Source organism: Neoarius graeffei, chromosome 22 (assembly GCF_027579695.1).
Source record: "Neoarius graeffei isolate fNeoGra1 chromosome 22, fNeoGra1.pri, whole genome shotgun sequence".
Classification (NCBI taxonomy): domain Eukaryota; kingdom Metazoa; phylum Chordata; class Actinopteri; order Siluriformes; family Ariidae; genus Neoarius; species Neoarius graeffei.
The window spans coordinates 24,302,848-24,325,109 of record NC_083590.1 but is presented as its reverse complement, the minus strand read 5'-3'; the positions used below and the strand labels follow the sequence as shown (position 1 = coordinate 24,325,109).

The 22,262-nt window shown below is 40.5% G+C and overlaps 1 protein-coding gene across 1 annotated transcript in view; it reads left to right on the top strand.

Moving 5' to 3' along the window:
- Window positions 1-22,262, top strand: part of vars2 (valyl-tRNA synthetase 2, mitochondrial) — a 64,670-nt gene that overhangs the window by 26,390 nt on the left and 16,018 nt on the right. The window contains 10 exon segments of the mRNA XM_060904674.1: window positions 6,363-6,453; window positions 13,786-13,913; window positions 14,045-14,148; window positions 15,368-15,449; window positions 16,251-16,327; window positions 16,979-17,063; window positions 17,299-17,392; window positions 17,490-17,560; window positions 17,671-17,796; window positions 20,939-21,043. Of these exon segments, the coding sequence (XP_060760657.1) occupies window positions 6,363-6,453; window positions 13,786-13,913; window positions 14,045-14,148; window positions 15,368-15,449; window positions 16,251-16,327; window positions 16,979-17,063; window positions 17,299-17,392; window positions 17,490-17,560; window positions 17,671-17,796; window positions 20,939-21,043 (963 nt within the window).

Below are 22,262 nucleotides of genomic sequence, written 5' to 3'. Positions count from 1 at the left end.
ATGGGGCCATGTATCGTGAGATTTTGAGTGAAAACCTCCTTCCATCAGCAAGGGCATTGAAGATGAAACATGGCTGGGTCTTTCAGCATGACAATGATCCCAAACACACCACCCGGGCAACGAAGGAGTGGCTTCGTAAGAAGCATTTCAAGGTCCTGGAGTGGCCTAGCCAGTCTCCAGATCTCAACCCCATAGAAAATCTTTGGAGGGAGTTGAAAGTCCGTGTTGCTCAGCAACAGCCCCAAAACATCACTGCTCTAGAGGAGATCTGCATGGAGGAATGGGCCAAAATACCAGCAACAGTGTGTGAAAACCTTGTGAAGACTTACAGAAAACGTTTGACCTCTGTCATTGCCAACAAAGGGTATATAACAAAGTATTGAGATGAACTTTTGTTATTGACCAAATACTTATTTTCCACCATAATTTGCAAATAAATTCTTTAAAAATCAGACAATGTGATTTTCTGGATTTTTTTTTCTCATTCTGTCTCTCATAGTTGAGGTACAGTGGTGCTTGAAAGTTTGTGAACCCTTTAGAATTTTCTATATTTCTGCATAAATATGACCTAAAACAACATCAGATTTTCACACAAGTCCTAAAAGTAGATAAAGAGAACCCAGTTAAACAAATGAGACAAAAATATTGTACTTGGTCATTTATTTATTGAGGAAAATGATCCAATATTACATATCTGTGAGTGGCAAAAGTATGTGAACGTCTAGGATAAGCAGTTAATTTGACGGTGAAATTAGAGTCAGGTGTTTTCAATCAATGGGATGACAATCAGGTGTGAGTGGGCACCCTGTTTTATTTAAAGAAAAGGGATCTATCAAAGTCTGATCTTCACAACATATGTTTGTGGAAGTGTATCATGGCACAAACAAAGGAGATTTCTGAGGACCTCAGAAAAAGCATTGTTGATGCTCATCAGGCTAGAAAAGGTTACAAAACCATCTCTAAAGAGTTTGGACTCCACCAATCCACAGTCAGACAGATTGTGTACAAATAGAGTAAATTCAAGACCATTGTCCCCACCCCCCGGAGTGGTCGACCAACAAAGATCACTCCAAGAGCAAGGCATGTAATAGGTGGTGAGATCACAAAGGACCCCAGGGTAACTTCTAAGCAACTGAAGGCCTCTCTCACATTGGCTAATGTTAATGTTCATGAGTCCACCATCAGGAGAACACTGAACAACAATGGTGTGCATGGCAGGGTTGCAAGGAGAAAACCATTGCTCTCTAAAAAGAACATTGCTGCTCATCTGCAGTTTGCTAAAGATCATGTGGACAAGCCAGGAGGCTATTGGAAAAATGTTTTGTGGATGGATGAGACCAAAATAGAACTTTTTGGTTTAAATGGTAAGCGTTATATTTGGAGAAAGGAAAACACTTAATTCCAGCATAAGAACCTTATCCCATCTGTGAAACATGGTGGTGGTAGTATCATGGTTTGGGCCTGTTTTGCTGCATCTGGGCCAGGACGGCTTGCCATCATTGATGGAACAATGAATTCTGAATTATACCAGCGAATTCTAAAGGAAAATGTCAGGACATCTGTCCATGAACTGAACCTCAAGAGAAGGTGGGTCATGCAGCAAGACAATGACCCTAAGCACATAAGTCGTTCTACCAAAGAATGGTTAAAGAAGAATAAAGTTAATGTTTTGGAATGGCCAAGTCAAAGTCCTGACCTTAATCCAATCGAAATGCTGTGGAAGGACCTGAAGCGAGTAGTTAATGTGAGGAAATCCACCAACATCCCAGAGTTGAAGCTGTTCTGTATGGAGGAATGAGCTAAAATTCCTTCAAGCCAGTGTGCAGGACTGATCAACAGTTACTGGAAACGTTCACTTGCAGTTGTTGCTGCACAAGGGGGTCACACCAGATACTGAAAGCAAAGGTTCACATACTTTTGCCACTCACAGATATGTAATATTGGATCATTTTCCTCAATAAATAAATGACCAACTATAATATTTTTGTCTCATGTGTTTTTAACTGGGTTCTCTTCATCTACTTTTCGGACTTGTGTGAAAATCTGATGATGTTTTAGGTCATATTTATGCAGAAATATAGAAAATTCTAAAGGGTTCACAAACTTTCAAGCACCACTGTATACCTATGATGAAAATTACAGGCCTCTCTCATCTTTTTTAGTGGGAGAACTTGCACAATTGGTGACTGACTAAATACTTTTTTGCCCCACTGTACGAACAATTTTTTTTTTCCCTGTAACATTTAATTTTGTGCTGGAAAATGAAATGAATGTTTGGAACTCTAAAATGTTTTTGTACTGAGCAGTCATAAAATAGAAATCTGTAACAAAGTTTGTATGGAAAAAAAATAGGGTGGATATATATTCTATCCACATTCACTGGATATGAGCAATCACGCGTTCTGATTGGCTACTCTACTACTAGGATATCAACACATACTGTGAGTAGAGAAAAACGAAATGGCGGAGCGTGTTACTGAATCAACCAAGGACGAAATAAAAACTCTACTCGAAAACAAAACCCCAAAAAATACAAACAAGAAGACATCTATATCCCCCGCCCGATATACCAACTATATACCAAGTTTCAAGATATCATTTGTCACATTTTTCAAGTTCTGCTGCAGGAAACCAACCCTGTTGGTTTCAGTGAGGTCTTTACACTGACCTCAGCAGCCCACGGTATACAGTGGCATGCAAAAGTTTGGGCACCCTGACTGAAAATGTCTGTTACTGTGAATAGTTAAGTGAGCAGAAGATGAACTGATCACAAAAGGCATAAAGGTAAAGACGAGACATTTCTTTTCAGCATTTTCTGCAAGATTTGTGTATTATTTTTGTTTTGCACAATTGGAGAGTGAAAAAAAGAAAAGGAACACCATGCGAAAGTTTGGGCACCCCAATACATTTGAGTTCTCAGGTAACTTTTACCAAGGTTCCAGACCTTAATTAGCTTATTGAGCTGTGGCTTGTTCAAATTCTTCGTTAGGAAAGGTCAGATGATGCAGATTTCAAAGCTGTATAAATTCTCTGACTCTTCAAACTTGTCCCGGAAATCAACAGCCATGGGCTCCTCTAAGCAACTCCATCACATTCTGAATAATAAAATAATTGATGCTCACAAAGCAGGAGAAGGCTACAAGAACGTAGCAAAGTGTTTTCAGGTAGCCGTTTCCTCAGATTGCAATGTTATTAAGAAATGGCAGTTAACAGAAACAGTGGAGATCAAGGTGAGGTCTGGAAGATGAAGAAAACTTTCTGAAAGAACTGCTCGTTGGATTGCTAGAAAGGCAAATAAAAACCCCTGTTTGACTGCAAAAGACCTTCAGAAAGATTTAGCAGACCCTGGAGTGGTGGTGCACTGTTCTACTATGCAGCGACACCTGAACAAATATGACCTTCATGGGAGAGTCATCAGAAGAAAACCGTTCCTGCGTCCTAGCCACAAAATTCAGCTTCTGAAGTTTGCAAATGAACATCTAAATAAGCCTGATGCATTTTGGAAACAAGTCCTGTGGACTGATGAAATCAAAATAGAACTTTTTGGCCACAATGTGCAAAGGTATGTTTGGAGAAAAAAGGGTGCCAAATTCCAGGAAAAGAACACGTCTCCAACTCTGAAGCATGGGTGTGGATCGATCATGCTTTGGGGTTGTGTTGCAGCCAGTGGCACAGGGCACATTTCATTGGTCGAGGGAAGCATGGATTCGAATAAATACCAGCAAACTCTGGAAGCAAACATCGTCTGTAAAAAACAAAAGTTGAAGTTAAAAAGAGGACGGGTCCTACAATAAGACGATGATCCAAAACACACCTCAAAATCTACAACGGAATACCTCCAGAGGCCCAAGCTGAAGGTTTTGCCCTGGCCCTCACAGACCCCTGACCTAAACATTATTGAAAATCTGTGCGTAGATCTCAAAAGAGCAGTGCATGCAAGACAGCCCAAGAAACTTGTAGAACTGGAAGCCTTTTGCAAGGACGAATGTGTGAAAATCCCCCAGGTAAGAACTGAAAGATTATTAGCTGCCTACAAAAAGTGTTTACAAGCTGTGATACTTGCCACAGGGGGTGTTACTAGGTACTAACCATGCAGGGTGCCCAAACTTTTGCTTCGGGCCCTTTTCCTTTTTTGTTATTTAGAAAATGTAAAACATGAAAATAAAAAATTGTTTTTTTTTTTTAATATTAAGGGAATGAGTCGTCTTTAACTTTATGCATTTTGGAGATCATTTCATCTTCAACTTGCTTAACTGTTCACAGTAACAGCAATTTTGACCAGGGGTGCCCAGACTTTTGCATACCACTGTAAACCCAGCGGACCTTTGGTCCAGATGAGCTAAAAGTTAAAATTTCTTAGTATCAAAAAGCAGATATACATTACTTAATCAACACATATACCAACTTTCAAGACCATACCACTCATAGTTTTCAAGTTCTGCTCCAGAAACAAAACCTACCGCTAAGACTAAAATTTAAATTTCTTAGTATGAAAAGGCACATCTACATCACCTTGTTAACATGTATACCAAGTTTCAAATCCGTATCATGAATACTTTTGGATATATGCTCCGGAAACAAACATTGCTCTTACCGTAGAAACTTTTTAAAAAATAGGGTGCCTGAGACTTTTGCACAGTACTCTGTGTGTGTGTGTGTGTGTGTGTGTGTGTGTGTGTGTGTGTATACACAGTGGTGCTTGAAAGTTTGTGAACCCTTTAGAATTTTCTATATTTCTGTATAAATATGACCTAAAACATCATCAGATTTTCACACAAGTCCTAAAAGTAGATAAAGATAACCCAGTTAAATAAATGAGACAAAAATATTATACTCAGTCATTTATTTATTGAGGAAAATGAGCCAATATTACTTATCTGTGAGGGGCAAAAGTATGTGAACCTTTGCTTTCAGTATCTGGTGTGACCCCCTTTGTGCAGCAATAACTGCAACTAAACATTTCCGGTAACTGTTGATCAGTCCTGCACACCGGCTTGGAGGAATTTTAGCCCGTTCCTCCGTACAGAACAGCTTCAACTCTGGGATGTTGGTGGGTTTCCTCACATGAACTGCTCACTTCAGGTCCTTCCACAACATTTCCATTGGATTAAGGTCAGGACTTTGACTTGGCCATTCCAAAACATTAACTTTATTCTTCTTGAACCATTCTTTGGTAGAACGACTTGTGTGCTTAGGGTCGTTGTCTTGCTGCATGACCCACCTTCTCTTGAGATTCAGTTCATGGACAGATGTCCTGACATTTTCCTTTAGAATTCACTGGTATAATTCAGAATTCATTGATCCATCAATGATGGCAAGCTGTCCTGGCTCAGCTGCAGCAAAACAGGCCCAAACCATGATACTACCACCACCATGTTTCACAGATGGGATAAGGTTCTTTTGCTGGAATGCAGTGTTTTCCTTTCTCCAAACATAACACTTCTCATTTAAACCAAAAAGTTCTGTTTTGGTCTCATCCATCCACAAAACATTTTTCCAATAGCCTTCTGGCTTGTCCACGTGATCTTTAGCAAACTGCAGACGAGCAGCAATGTTCTTTTTGGAGAGCAGTGGCTTTCTCCTTGCAACCCTGCCATGCACACCATTGTTGTTCAGTCTTCTCCTGATGGTGGACTCATGAACATTAACATTAGCCAATGTGAGAGAGGCCTTCAGTTGCTTAGAAGTTACCCTGGGGTCCTTTGTGACCTCGCCGACTATTACACGCCTTGTTCTTGGAGTGATCTTTGTTGGTCTACCACTCCTGGGGAGGGGAACAATGGTCTTGAATTTCCTCCATTTGTACACAGTCTCTCTGACTGTGGATTGGTGGAGTCCAAACTCTTTAGAGATGCTTTTATAACCTTTTCCAGCCTGATGAGCATCAACAACGCTTTTTTCTGAGGTCCTCAGAAATCTCCTTTGTTCGTGCCATAATACACTTCCACAAACATGTGTTGTGAAGATCCGACTTTGATAGATCCCTGTTCTTTAAATAAAACAGGGTGCCCACTCACACCTGATTGTCATCCCATTGATTGAAAACACTTGACTTTAATTTCACCTTCAAATTAACTGCTAATCCTAGAGGTTCACATACTTTTGCCACTCACAGATATGTAACACTGGATGATTTTCCTCAATAAATAAATGACCAAGTATTATATTTTTGTCTCGTTTGTTTAACTGGGTTCTCTTTATCTACTTTTAAGACTTGTGTGAAAATCTGATGATGCTTTAGGTCATATTTATGCAGAAATATAGAAAATTCTAAAGGGTTCACAAACTTTCAAGCACCACTGTACACACACACAAATCATACACTGATTATAGAAAGTAAGAGGCATGTTTTCTGCTATTAGGCTCTCCATGGAAAACAGTGCAGACACCCATTTACTGACAGGCTGTTACCCATAATCACAGACACTACGGTGGACATGGAATTGGGAACGGGTACGTTTTCGGGGGTTTATTTCCCCCCATCCATTTTTTTTTTCAAAATTATACCAACACAAAGCCTGTACAATATAACAAAAAAGACAGTAGTGCATTGACAGTGAATACAAGCTGAAAAATGAACAAAGGGAAGAGGTAGATTTTTAAAGTGCAAATTAAATCCTTCAGTGATTTGTAGTGGTGGCACGGTGGCGTAGTGGTTAGCGCTGTCGCCTCACAGCAAGAAGGTCCGGGTTCGAGCCCCGTGGCCGGCGAGGGGCTTTCTGTGCAGAGTTTGCATGTTCTCCCCGTGTCCGTGTGGGTTTCCTCCGGGTGCTCCGGTTTCCCCCACAGTCCAAAGACATGCAGGTTAGGTTAACTGGTGACTCTAAATTGACCGTAGGTGTGAATGTGAGTGTGAATGGTTGTCTGTGTCTATGTGTCAGCCCTGTGATGACCTGGCGACTTGTCCAGGGTGTACCCCGCCTTTCGCCCGTAGTCAGCTGGGATAGGCTCCAGCTCGCCTGCGACCCTGTAGAGGGATAAAGCACCTAGAGATGATGAGATGAGTGATTTGTAGTATACAGTGGTGTGAAAAAGTGTTTGCCCCCTTCCTGATTTTTTTGCATGTTTGGCACACTTAAATGTTTCAGATCTCATCTCATCTCATTATCTCTAGCCGCTTTATCCTTCTACAGGGTCGCAGGCAAGCTGGAGCCTATCCCAGCTGACTACAGGCGAAAGGCAGGGTACACCCTGGACAAGTCGCCAGGTCATCACAGGGCTGCACATAGACACAGACAACCATTCACACTCACATTCACACCTACGGTCAATTTAGAGTCACCAGTTAACCTAACCTGCATGTCTTTGGACTGTGGGGGAAACCGGAGCACCCGGAGGAAACCCATGCGGACACGGGGAGAACATGCAAACTCCGCACAGAAAGGCCCTCGCCAGCCACGGGGCTCGAACCCGGACCTTCTTGCTGTGAGGCGACAGCGCTAACCACTACACCACCGTGCCGCCCCATGTTTCAGATCATCAAACAAATTTAAATATTAGACAAAGATAACACAAGTAAACGCAAAATGCAGTTTTTTAAATGAAGGTTTTTATTATTAAGAGGAAAAAATCCAAACCTACATGACCCTGTGTGAAAAAGTGATTGTCCCCCACATTAAAACATAAATTAACTGTGGTTTATCACATCTTTGGAAAGCGGAGTTCAATTTCTCTAGCCACACCCAGGCCTGATTACTGCCACACCTGTTCTTAATCAAGAAATCACTTAAATAGGACCTGCCCGACAAAGTGAAGTAGACCAGAAGCTCGACATCATGCTGCGATCCAAAGAAATTCAGGAACAAATGAGAAACAAAGTAATTGAGATCTATCAGCCTGGAAAAGGTTATAAAGCCATTTCTAAAGCTTTGGGACTCCAGCGAACCACAGTGAGAGCCATCATCCACAAATAGCGACAACATGGAACAGTGGTGAACCTTCCCAGGAGTGGCCGGCTGACTAAAATTACCCCAAGAGCGCAGCGACGACTCATCCAAGAGGTCACAAAAGACCCCACGACAACATCCAAAAAATCTGCAGGCCTCACTTGCCTCAGTTAAGGTCAGTGTTCATGACTCCACCGTAAGAAAGAGACTGGGCAAAAATGGCCTGCATGGCAGAGTTCCAAGACGAAAACCACAGCTGAGCAAAAAGAACATAAAGGCTCGTCTCAGTTTTGCCAGAAAACATCTTGATGATCCCCAAGACTTTTGGGAAAATACTCTGTGGACTGACGAGACAAAAGTTGAACTTTTTGGAAGGTGTACAGTATGTCCCATTACATCTGGCGTAAAAGTAACACAGCATTTCAGAAAAGGAACATCATACCAACAGTAAAATATGGTGGTGGTAGTGTGATGGTCTGGGGCTGTTTTGCTGCTTCAGGACCTGGAAGACTTGCTGTGGTAAATGGAACCATGAATTCTGCCGTCTACTAAAAAATCCTGAAGGAGAATGTCCGGCCATCTGTTCATGACCTCAAGCTGAAGCGCACTTGGGTTCTGCAGCAGGACAATGAACCAAAACACGCCAGTAAGTCCACCTCTGAATGGCTTAAGAAAAACAAAATGAAGACGTTGGAGTGGCCGAGTCAAAGTCCTGATCTGAATCCGATTGAGATGCTGTGGCATGACCTTAAAAAGGCGGCTCATGCTCGAAAACCCTCCAATGTGGCTAAATTACAACAATTCTGCAAAGATGAGTGGGCCAAAATTCCTCCACAGCGCTGTAAAAGACTCTTTGCCAGTTATCGCAAACGCTTGATTGCAGTTATTGCTGCTAAGGGTGGCCCAGCCAGTTATTAGGTTGAGGGGGCAATCACTTTTTCACACAGGGTCATGTAGGTTTGGATATTTTTCCCCTTAATAATAAAAACCTTCATTTAAAAACTGCATTTTGTGTTTACTTGTGTTATCTTTGTCTAATATTTAAATTTGCTTGATGATCTGAAACATTTAAGTATGCCAAACATGCAAAAAAATAAGAAATCAGGAAGGGGGCAAACACTTTTTCACACCACTGTATACACCAGGGGTCACCAAACTCCGGCCCGCGGGCCGACTCCGGCCCGCCACCCCCCTTTGACCGGCCCCCAGCCCCTCTGCCCCCACCACTTGAACCAGCCCTATGAGGCAATCCCCAAAAGTGGTCATGGCCTATTTTTTTTTTTTAATTGCTTTTTGACAAGTAATAACGTCTGCATCTTGTATTTTGTTGATTTTATCAATTAAAGTTGATATTTCGTTATAAAATGAACTATTCATATTTTCCGAATTTTCGTCATATGCTCGCGATCAAGCAGTGACAGGCAGCGCACGCGCAGAGAACTGTCAGTGTTCAGGACAGCAAAATGGCTAGCGGTAAGCGAAAAGCTGACAGAGAGTGCAGAGTTTTTAAAGAACAGTGGACCATCGATTATTTTTTCGTTCAGTGTAAGGACCGTGCAGTTTGTCTTGTATGTAAAGAAAGTGTGTCGGTTTTCAAAGAATATAATCTGCGTCGTCACTACGAAACCCGCCACAAAGAGTATGCTAGTTTGCGAGGGCAAACAAGAGAAGACAGGATTCGGAGGATGAAATGCGGACTGGCTGCACAACAGAATGTTTTCCTTCGCCAAACCCAGATCAACCAGGCTGCTGTCCGAGCTAGCTATAAGGTAGCTCACCTACTAGCTACCCATGGAAAGCCGTTTACTGATGGGGACTTTGTTAAAGTATGCATGCTTGCTGTGGCCGAGGAGGTGTGTCCCAACAAGTAGGATGCGCTCAACGCGGTGAGTCTCTCCGCACCTGCTATGACCAGGCGAACCGAAGATTTGGGGGACAACGTGTATGACCAGCTGAATGAGAAAGCGTCAGAATTCGAGTTTTTTGCTTTGGCCATGGATGAGAGCAATGACGTGCAGGACACAGCACAACTGCTGTGATCTATTGATCTATTGCTCATACTATTATAATTTCACTGTTTTTTAAAATGTATTTATTTTATAGGCCTATTTATTTGACCTTTAAGTGCTGCACACAATTATTATTAATAATATCAACAGGCCTACCTACAATTTATAATTTTCCACTCACCTTTGCCAGTGTCAATCACCTCAACTAGGCAGATGTTTCTTACCTTGACAGCTTTGATGTTATTTTTATTAGAAAATAAATAAATGGAATATCTGTGGTATTTCAAATTAAAACAAAGTGTGAAGATCTCGATTACTACTTTTGCAAACCACTAGTAAAGATAAACAAATATGTGCCAGGAATCAAGTGTTGATATAGGAGTGTGGATATAGTAGTGGGGATGGCTGTGCCAGGCTAGTAATCTCTACTACACAATGAGGCCTGCTGGTGGTCATATTTGTCTGAGTCATACAATTCTATGTTATATAGCTGACCCGACCCCGGCCCCCATCACAGTCAGGAACGACAGTGTGGCCCCCAGAGCAAAAAGTTTGGTGACCCCTGGTATACACCATACCAGTCAAAAGTTTGTACACCCCTGCTCATTCATAGGTTTTTCTGCATTTTTGATCATTTTCTCTACCGCAAAACTCTGAAACAACATATACGGATTTATGTTTTTTTGTATCTGTAACCGCTTATCCCATACAGGGTCGCAGGCAAGCTGGAGCCTATCCCAGCTGACCATGGGCGAGAGGCAGGGTACACCCTGGACAAGTCACCAGCTCATCGCAGGGCTGACACACACATAGAGACACAAACAACCATTCACACTCACGGTCAATTTACAGTAGAGCCAGCAATTAACCTAACCTGCATATCTTTGGACTGTGGGAGGAAACCCATGCAGACACGGGGAGAACATGCCAACTCTACACAGAAAGGCCTTCGTCGGTTGCTGGGTTCGAACCCAGAACCTTCTTGTGTGAGGCGACAGTGCTAACCACTACACCACCGTGCCACGGATTTGTGCGATAAACAAAAAGTGATTTTAAAAAAAAAAATCATGTTTCAGATTCTTCAAAGTAGCCACCGTTTAGCCCCCCACACACTTTTTTTTCCCATATGTACGTTTTTGTTATAATATGCTGAGTGTTATTTAATATTGTTATTATATCCGATACCACGTATATGGATCTGGATGAGACCAGCAAAAAGTGGTGCATCTGATATCGGAGGAAACATATCAGATATCAGATCCTGTAACAATTGGATTTGGAAAAGAAGTGTATTTTTGAAACTGGAAATGTTTGCATATAAAGAGACTTCACTTTTTTTTCTTTTGTTGGGATTGATCATATTGTAGCGCACCAGTCAAAAGTTTGGACATACCTTCTAATTCAGTGTTTTTTTCTTTATTTTTATTAATTAAAAGACACTTCTTCATGTCTTAAAGTAATGCTGGATGTCGTTTCTTTTTACTTAGTCGAGTGGTTCTTGACATAATTATGTACGGTATTGGATTACTACAGTTGTGGAACTGGGCTACGTATTTATTTCATATTTTTATTATTTATTATTTACTGTTTGATCTCAAAGGCATTAAGAAGGAAGAAACTTGTCCGCTAATTAACTTTTGAGGAGGCACCTGTTAATTGAAAAGCGTTCCAGGTGACGACCTCATGAAGCTGGTTAAGATAATGCCAATAGTATACAAAACGTCATCGAGGTAAACGCTGGCTACGTTAAACAATTTAAAATATCAAACTTTTTTGTTTGTTTCCCACATAATTCCATATACAACCCCGATTCCAAAAAAGTTGGGACAAAGTACAAATTATAAATAAAAACGGAATACAATAATTTACAAATCTCAAAAACTGATATTGTATTCACAATAGAACATAGACAACATATCTCATGTCGACAGTGAGACATTTTGAAATTTCATGCCAAATATTGGCTCATTTGAAATTTCATGACAGCAACACATCTCAAAAAAGTTGGGACAGGGGCAATAAGAGGCTGGAAAAGTTAAAGGTACAAAAAAGGAACAGCTGGAGGACCAAATTGCAACTCATTAGGTCAATTGGCAATAGGTCATTAACATGACTGGGTATAAAAACAGCATCTCGGAGTGGCAGCGGCTCTCAGAAGTAAAGATGGGAAGAGGATCACCAATCCCCCTAATTCTGCGCCGACAAATAGTGGAGCAATATCAGAAAGGAGTTCGACAGTGTAAAATTGCAAAGAGTTTGAACATATCATCATCATCTACAGTGCATAATATCATCAAAAGATTCAGAGAATCTGGAAGAATCTCTGTGCGTAAGGGTCAAGGCCAGAAAACCATACTGGGTGCCCGTGATCTTCAGGCCCTTAGACAGCACTGCATCACATACAGGCATGCTTCTGTATTGGAAATCACAAAATGGGCTCAGGAATATTTCCAGAGAACATTATCTGTGAACACAATTCACCGTGCCATCCGCCGTTGCCAGCTAAAACTCTATAGTTCAAAGAAGAAGCCGTATCTAAACATGATCCAGAAACGCAGACGTCTTCTCTGGGCCAAGGCTCATTTAAAATGGACTGTGGCAAAGTGGAAAACTGTTCTGTGGTCAGACGAATCAAAATTTGAAGTTCTTTATGGAAATCAGGGACGCCGTGTCATTCGGACTAAAGAGGAGAAGGACGACCCAAGTTGTTATCAGCGCTCAGTTCAGAAGCCTGCATCTCTGATGGTACGGGGTTGCATTAGTGCGTGTGGCATGGGCAGCTTACACATCTGGAAAGACACCATCAATGCTGAAAGGTACATCCAGGTTCTAGAGCAACATATGCTCCCATCCAGACGACGTCTCTTTCAGGGAAGACCTTGCATTTTCCAACATGACAATGCCAAACCACATACTGCATCAATTACAGCATCATGGCTGCGTAGAAGAAGGGTCCGGGTACTGAACTGGCCAGCCTGCAGTCCAGATCTTTCACCCATAGAAAACATTTGGCGCATCATAAAACGGAAGAGACGACAAAAAAAACCTAAGACAGTTGAGCAACTAGAATCCTACATTAGACAAGAATGGGTTAACATTCCTATCCCTAAACTTGAGCAACTTGTCTCCTCAGTCCCCAGACGTTTACAGACTGTTGTAAAGAGAAAAGGGGATGTCTCACAGTAGTAAACATGGCCTTGTCCCAACTTTTTTGAGATGTGTTGTCATGAAATTTAAAATCACCTAATTTTTCTCTTTAAATGATACATTTTCTCAGTTTAAACATTTGATATGTCATCTATGTTCTATTCTGAATAAAATATGGAATTTTGAAACTTCCACGTCATTGCATTCCGTTTTTATTTACAATTTGTACTTTGTCCCAACTTTTTTGGAATCGGGGTTGTATGTTCCAGATGTTATTTCATAGTTTTGATTTCTTCAGTATTGTTCTACAGTGTAGAAAATAATCAAAATACAGAAAAACCTATGAGTGAGTAGAGCAGGGGTGTACAAACTTTTGACGTGGTCCCGTATGTGTACTTTATTTATTATATTTACAGTGTGAGTATGGAAGAGTTTAACTGTGAAGTGCTTCGTTTAAAAAAAAATTAAAGTTTAGTTATTTTTAAAGAAAACTATATTAGACAGGTTGGTATCGGCCGATGCTCAAGGTTTCTGTATCGGGAAAAAAATGGCATTGTCGCATCTCTAACATTTAATAGCTCGGTTTTTATCATTTGTGTATTATAGATGCTCTCTAAATAAATTGTAGTGTTAATATTATTATTAGTTTATTAAAAAACTAAGAATAGATGCAGTATGAAAATGTAATATTGGTACACACTACTTCGCCATCAACAAAATATTTCTTTCCTGTCGTATGGTAGGAGCTGTGAAGCTGACTCCGGCTCACGATCACACTGACTTCCGGCTCTCTCAGAGACACTCGCTGCCTCGCCTCACTGTGATCGGGGGAGACGGAACTATGACGTCCCTTTGTGGCCAGTGGCTCCAGGTACTGAACCGGGCCTCACTGAGAGAGAGAGAGAGAGAGAGAGAGTGCAGTTTTTAAAACTGTAAATTGAAATATACTGGATAGGACACACATCTAAACACAACACCTCCATCTTTTTCTCTTCTTCTCAGGGCGTGAAGCGATTCGATGCCAGGGAGCGTGTGATTAGTGCACTGATGGAGAGAAAGTTGTTTCGAGGGAAGAGAGATCATCCCATGTCTTTACCGATATGCAGGTGAGCTGAGACTTGCTCGAAAGATGATCAAAGAGAAATCACGACTATAATATGCTCAGTTGAGGTTATTTAAATCATTCACGCCTTTCATTTTTGCTCACTGTCTGGGTTAATTTAATTTCCTCTCAAGATGACACACACATTGAGTGCTCAGGTAGCAATATGAGTAATGAAATGTGTGTGTGTGTGTGTGTGTGTGTGTGTGTGTACATATAGTACTGTGCAAAAGTCTTAGGCACCCTGGGTTTTTAAAAAAAAATTCCATACAAACTTTTGTTATAGATTTCTATTTTATGATTTCTACATTATCAAGTCAGTACAAAAACATTTTAGAGTCCAAACGTTCATTTTCCAGCACAAAATTAAATGTTATAGAAATAAAAGTTTGTATCTGAGCAGCGTATTACATAAGAGAGCACTTTTCAGATTAAAAAAGAAAACATAATGAAGGCTGCTGGGTTTTGGTGCAAAATGAAGAAGCGAGTGTGACAGTCAAAGTGTCCAGAAGAACTGTGGCTGGTTCTGGAAGACGCTCAGTAAAACCTACAGCTCATTTCCGTATAAAACAGCACTCACTGGACCTCAGACTACTATTGTTTTTAAAGCGAAGGGTCGTCTGACACCAAATATGGCTTACTGATTACGGTTTATAGTATTTTTTTTAATGCTGAAACATTTAATTGCATTATTTTTAAGCCATTTTTTGTCTCCAGCATTTCTTTACATGTGCCTAAGACTTTTGCACATATAGATAATATATTAGATATAATATATTGCTTTATTATAATAAATCTTCATAGCCTGTAAAAATCCTCGAGTGAAGCTGAACTTGCGTTTTAATTCAACAGACCTCCAGCTAAGAATTTTACTCAGCAGTATTTTAACAGTACTCAAAAAACATCATGAAATATAGATGATAAAATTCATTTCATTGTTGACTCACTACCAGAAAGCGCCATGGGAGGAAAGCATTATCCAAGTTATCCTAAAAATCAGCACCATATTGTTAATGGAGACTTAGAAATAGCAAATTGAGCATGAGTAAAGTAAATCATACACACGCACAATTATGATTTCACGACCTTGATTTTTTTTTTCCTCTTGCGCCAATGTTTGTGTGCTTTAATAAGCTTCTCATTTGCATAATGCATATTTACTGCACTCAGATTAGCTGATTCAGATTCTTTTGTCCTGATTCGATGTGTTTCTCTGCCTGTAGCCGATCTGGAGACGTCATTGAACCTCTGCTGAAGAAACAGTGGTTTGTTCGATGTGAGGAAATGGCACAGAAGGCAATTCAAGTACGTGCACACACTAATGCAGTTAAATGTGCAGACATATCAAAACGATACTCTTAGCTACTAGGTATATAACGATATATTGTGCAATGATAAATCATGATGCAAATTTATGACGATTTGAATTGATGAAATACTAAAAAAGGAATTATTATTATTATTATGCTGTAATTTCATTGTTTAAACAATAATGTACAATAGCGGGAATGCACGTGACTTCACCATAGGTGGAAGTAAAACAGCTCTAATGTAGTGAAAATAGCAAACAGATCTAAAATGTGAAAGAGCTGTTGTGTGATTGACTGTACAAACAGATTTAACAAAAAATCAGAGCTCTGTCTTTACAGATTGCTGAAAGATAAAGAAAAGAGAAGCAAATGGAGGAAGTACAAATGTTTATAAAAGTTTATTAAGAAAAGGCCTATTTGTTATTCATTTTTTTTCTTTAATTTTTAATAAAAGGAATATTTTCATTAATAGGCCTTTATATTTTATTCCAATCTTTTCAAATGTGGGTAAATAATTATTATTGGGTATTAAAAATTAAATTTTTGAAACTTTAATAAAAAGAATATTTAAATTGATAAAGAATAGGAAAATAAACATTGCTCTTTTTGGTAATTAAAATTTTTTTTTCCTAAAATATTGTGGTAAAATCAAATTGTGAACCCAATATCATGAATCAAATGAAAACATGAATTGGGTGAATCGTTACATGCCTATTAGCTACACATACCACCTTTATAATAATTATATTTATGGTCTGGTTATTATATATTGATTCTTTTTTTTTAACACCATGAGGTCGTGGATGATGGAGAGCTGGAAATAATTCCTCACTTCTACACTAAAACATGGAAGAAATGGCTCACTAATATCAGGTTAGTTATATTTTCTCAAATGACAGACATGGCAAATAAGAACAGATGTGAATTTTTGATTCTTCAGAGGTGCCAAAATTTACCAATGATGATCCAGGAAACACATGAAAGCCTCAAATAATATTCAGCAGGTGGAAAAGACAGTTCACTGAAGGGGAAAGGACACAGGAATGCTAGCGCAGTCAAGCCAAATTTTATTATTATTATTATTATTATTATTATTATTATATTTCCCCGTGTAATTTACTTGGTTACTTTTGAAATCAACATCAACAACGCCATACAACAGAGTGACCTGGCACCCAAAAATCTCTTAAAATCTTCTGTATTTAACGACGCAAATCTGGCGGCCATGTTTGTTTACAAATTTTCACAGTCACTCGCTAGCATGGAAGTTTTACGTCTCTGGCGTGTGACGTCATGTTGTCTTGACAACCATGTAATATCGTAAACCATATTCAACGCTCATTCTCCATTGGGTAGAGTGACGTAATACACGTAGGATAAGCGATATGCTAACAATATTGCATGCTGTTGAACCAAATGAATGAAACCTGCTAGAAGGGAATAGGACACGTTTTTATTCCATGGAAAAAGTGTCCTGTATGTATAATAATATTTCATAATGTAACGTGTCTACTCCTCCTGCAGTGATTGGTGCATTTCTAGACAACTTTGGTGGGGACATCAAATTCCAGCTTACAGAGTGACATCACCATTTTCTCCCACACAGGAGGTATGAGCAGCTCCGATATTAGAGCAAGGCTTCACTTTCCTTGTTCATCCTGATCAGTGCCTCCAGCTTTGAACATTTGTATGTTTGTGTCTTTAGTGCACTTTATTTAAATTGTTATAACCAAAGCAAGTTGATTCTGATTATCTTGTTTCTGGGACTTGTTTGTTTTTAGTGGAGTCCTTTACAGATCTCAGCTCAGTGTGTTATTGCTGTGTGACATTGTGCCTCTCTGCAGGAGCAGTGGGTTTGGGGCCGGAGTGAATCGGAGGCCAGGGAACGTGCTGCTGCTAAATTCGGAGTGGACCCTAATGCTGTCGTTCTGACTCGAGGTGACTACAATCACCGTCCTGACATTTTCAGTGACCAGTCATGCAAATCAACATTTTTTTCAATTTGAAATGCAACCCTGCGCTTTGACTGTCTTAGATCCAGATGTGTTGGATACGTGGTTCTCTTCAGCTCTTTTTCCTTTCGCGATGTTGGGCTGGCCTGAGCAGGTACACCGTTCCTCGGTCGTTATTCCATTCAGATATTAAATAAGCATAATAAGATTTTAAAAGGGGGGAAAAAAACCAGCTTGCCTAATAAGTACATATTCAATTCATAGACGGAGGACCTGAAGCAGTTTTATCCCAACTCCATTCTGGAGACAGGAAGTGACCTCATCTTTTTCTGGGTGGCCCGGATGGTAATGCTAGGCACTGCGCTGACTGGACAGCTGCCCTTCAATCAGGTACTGTATTGATTTTGAGACTAATCCAGGGGTGTCAGAGAGACCGATTTAGTTCAGATTAAAAAAGATCAACTGTGAGCTACTGCTCACTTACAACCCCGATTCCAAAAAAGTTGGGACAAAGTACAAATTGTAAATAAAAACGGAATGCAATGATGTGGAAGTTTCAAAATTCCATATTTTATTCAGAATAGAACATAGATGACATATCAAATGTTTAAACTGAGAAAATGTATCATTTAAAGAGAAAAATTAGGTGACTTTAAATTTCATGACAACAACACATCTCAAAAAAGTTGGGACAAGGCCATGTTTCCCACTGTGAGACATCCCCTTTTCTCTTTACAACAGTCTGTAAACGTCTGGGGACTGAGGAGACAAGTTGCTCAAGTTTAGGGATAGGAATGTTAACCCATTCTTGTCTAATGTAGGATTCTAGTTGCTCAACTGTCTTAGGTCTTTTTTGTCGTATCTTCCGTTTTATGATGCGCCAAATGTTTTCTGTGGGTGAAAGATCTGGACTGCAGGCTGGCCAGTTCAGTACCCGGACCCTTCTTCTACGCAGCCATGATGCTGTAATTGATGCAGTATGTGGTTTGGCATTGTCATGTTGGAAAATGCAAGGTCTTCCCTGAAAGAGACGTCGTCTGGATGGGAGCATATGTTGCTCTAGAACCTGGATATACCTTTCAGCATTGATGGTGTCTTTCCAGATGTGTAAGCTGCCCATGCCACACGCACTAATGCAACCCCATACCATCAGAGATGCAGGCTTCTGAACTGAGCGCTGATAACAACTTGGGTCGTCCTTCTCCTCTTTAGTCCGAATGACACGGCGTCCCTGATTTCCATAAAGAACTTCAAATTTTGATTCGTCTGACCACAGAACAGTTTTCCACTTTGCCACAGTCCATTTTAAATGAGCCTTGGCCCAGAGAAGACGTCTGCGCTTCTGGATCATGTTTAGATACGGCTTCTTCTTTGAACTATAGAGTTTTAGCTGGCAACGGTGGATGGCACGGTGAATTGTGTTCACAGATAATGTTCTCTGGAAATATTCCTGAGCCCATTTTGTGATTTCCGATACAGAAGCATGCCTGTATGTGATGCAGTGCCGTCTAAGGCCCCGAAGATCACGGGCACCCAGTATGGTTTTCCGGCCTTGACCCTTACGCACAGAGATTCTTCCAGATTCTCTGAATCTTTTGATGATATTATGCACTGTAGATGATGATGATATGTTCAAACTCTTTGCAATTTTACACTGTCGAACTCCTTTCTGATATTGCTCCACTATTTGTCGGTGCAGAATTAGGGGGATTGGTGACCCTCTTCCCATCTTTACTTCTGAGAGCCGCTGCCACTCCAAGATGCTCTTTTTATACCCAGTCATGTTAATGACCTATTGCCAATTGACCTAATGAGTTGCAATTTGGTCCTCCAGCTGTTCCTTTTTTGTACCTTTAACTTTTCCAGCCTCTTATTGCCCCTGTCCCAACTTTTTTGAGATGTGTAGCTGTCATGAAATTTCAAATGAGCCAATATTTGGCATGAAATTTCAAAATGTCTCACTTTCGACATTTGATATGTTGTCTATGTTTTATTGTGAATACAATATCAGTTTTTGAGATTTGTAAATTATTGCATTCCGTTTTTATTTATAATTTGTACTTTGTCCCAACTATTTTGGAATCGGGGTTGTACGTATCCCCCCGCCGCTCTCGCTTATATCAGAATGCAAGCAATCGAAGGAATAGGACACTTATTATGAATGTTGACTTCAACAAATAATTAACCCTGAAACGAGTAAGTAAAGAGCAGTGTCTCTCCCCAGGGATTTCAAATAGCATCCTGATAAAATGTCATTTTGAAATAGCATTTTGCTTCTTGAAATAGCGTCAAAATCCACCCTATATGTTTCGTAAATACATTTAGTCGATAAACAGGAAGTTGATGTGCGACAGACCTGAAAACGGTATACACAGTATAGAACCCCAAGCTGAAGCTCGGTACCAAACATCAAGCAGTTGTGATTTGTAATTGCTGAGAAAAGTGTTATGAAAATTTTGTAAACCTACGCTATGTGTTTCGTAAATACATTCAGTCGGTAAACAGGAAGTCGATGTGCGACAGATCTGGAAACGGTACACACAGTATAGAACCCCAAGCTGAAGCTCGGTACCAAATATTGAGCAGTTGTGATTTGTAATTGCTGAGAAAAGTCTTATGAAAATTTTGTAAACCCACGCTACATGTTTTGTAAATACATTCAATCAATAAACAGGAAGTCGATGTGGGACAGACCTGGAAACGGTACACACGGTATAGAACCCCAAGCTGAAGCTCGATACCAAATATCAAGCAGTTGTGATTTGTAGTTGCTGAGAAAAGTGTTACGAAAATGTTCTAAATCCACGCTATATGTTTTGTAAATACATTCAGTCGGTAAACAGGAAGTCGATGTGCGACAGACCTGAAAACGGTATACACAGTATAGAACCCCAAGCTGAAGCTCGGTACCAAATATCAAGCAGTTGTGATTTGTAGTTGCTGAGAAAAGTGCTACGAAAATGTTCTAAATCCACGCTATATGTTTTGTAAATACATTCAGTCGGTAAACAGGAAGTCGATGTGCGACAGACCTGAAAACGGTACACACAGTATAGAACCCCAAGCTGAAGCTCGGTACCAAATATCAAGCAGTTGTGATTTGTAATTTCTGAGAAAAGTCTTATGAAAATTTTGTAAACCCACGCTATATGTTTTGTAAATACATTCAATCAATAAACAGGAAGTCGATGTGGGACAGACCTGAAAACGGTATACACAGTATAGAACCCCAAGCTGAAGCTCGGTACCAAGTACCAAGTGGTTCTGATTTGCGCTTGCTGAGAAAAAGGGTGTTTCGGATGGACGGTCAGACATAAACCAGTATGCTCAAACCCCCCCCCCCCCCCCCCCCCCCCCCCCCCCCCTCGGAGCAGGGGTATAAAAAATTGGCATAGAGTAAGGAATAAGTCTACAATTAAGCAAATACAGATTTATTAAGGGTTTGTATGACGAGTTCATACAAAGAGCTAAAATTAAATTACTGCATCTTCAGCACATCTGTGTGTGACTCTCACCTTCCTGTGTCTCTCAGGTTCTCTTCCACTCCCTGGTGAGAGATAAATACGGCCGGAAGATGAGCAAGTCTTTAGGAAATGTCATCGACCCTTTGGATGTAATCTCAGGTGTCTCTCTGGAGGTACGCTGACAGCCGATTTTGTACGAGTTGCCAGTTCTTGTAACCGGAGTGAAAGCCTCACGGCCTCCAAAGAAAACAGTTCTGAGTGAATCAATACGGACAATCGCACTACTGTGGCTCATGATGACTTTTTAAATGTTTTCAGTCATTCAGTTCTTGTCAGTCGTTTAGTCGTAATTCAGGATAAATCAGGACTAGGACTTGAACGAAATTCAGCATGTGAAACTGAAATAAATAAATATTCGTTAATACCAAAACAATCTGTCTTTGTTACTATAGACCACTAGAGAGACGTTAAACATGGTTATCCAGGTCTAAAGATGTTCTACAACATGCACCGTGCACTTATTCATTATTTACTAAAGATATTACAGACACTAAATCAGGCCGACTATCGTCACCGGGACTCGAATCACAAAAAGTGAAATGGAAGTATATAAAGATTAGACTAGACAGTCCAGAGATTACATCCAGTGTATTAACAGACATTAGATCCGAAAGGGGAGAGTTTTCACACCTTCATCGTTTTCTTAGCTTTTCTTTTTATACAGTATTTATCCCCTTGGACCTGATAAGTTATCTGACATGACTTGTTTTAAAGAAAAGAAAAAAAGTCCATGATGAAAAAGATGATTGAATTAAAAAAAAAACATTTATTCTGGGGGCGGCACGGTGGTGTAGTGGTTAGGTTAGCGCTGTCGCCTCACAGCAAGAAGGTCCGGGTTCGAGCCCCGTGGCCGGCGAGGGCCTTTCTGTGTGGAGTTTGCATGTTCTCCCCGTGTCCGCGTGGGTTTCCTCCGGGTGCTCCGGTTTCCCCCACAGTCCAAAGACATGCAGGTTAGGTTAACTGGTGACTCTAAATTGACCGTAGGTGTGAATGTGAGTGTGAATGGTTGTCTGTGTCTATGTGTCAGCCCTGTGATGACCTGGCGACTTGTCCAGGGTGTACCCCGCCTTTCGCCCGTAGTCAGCTGGGATAGGCTCCAGCTCACCTGCGACCCTGTAGGACAGGATAAAGCGGCTAGAGATAATGAGATGAGATGAGACATTTATTCTGTACATCAAGCTTAAAACAGATATGTTTCATCTGTTCAGAGTTCGTGGCTCTGCTCAGAAATGGGAAGTGAAGTGGCACTAGGAAACAGAACCTAACTGTCGAACCCTGTGTGTGTGTGAGAGAGAGAGAGAGTGAGTGAAGGAACACTCAGGAAGGAGGTAG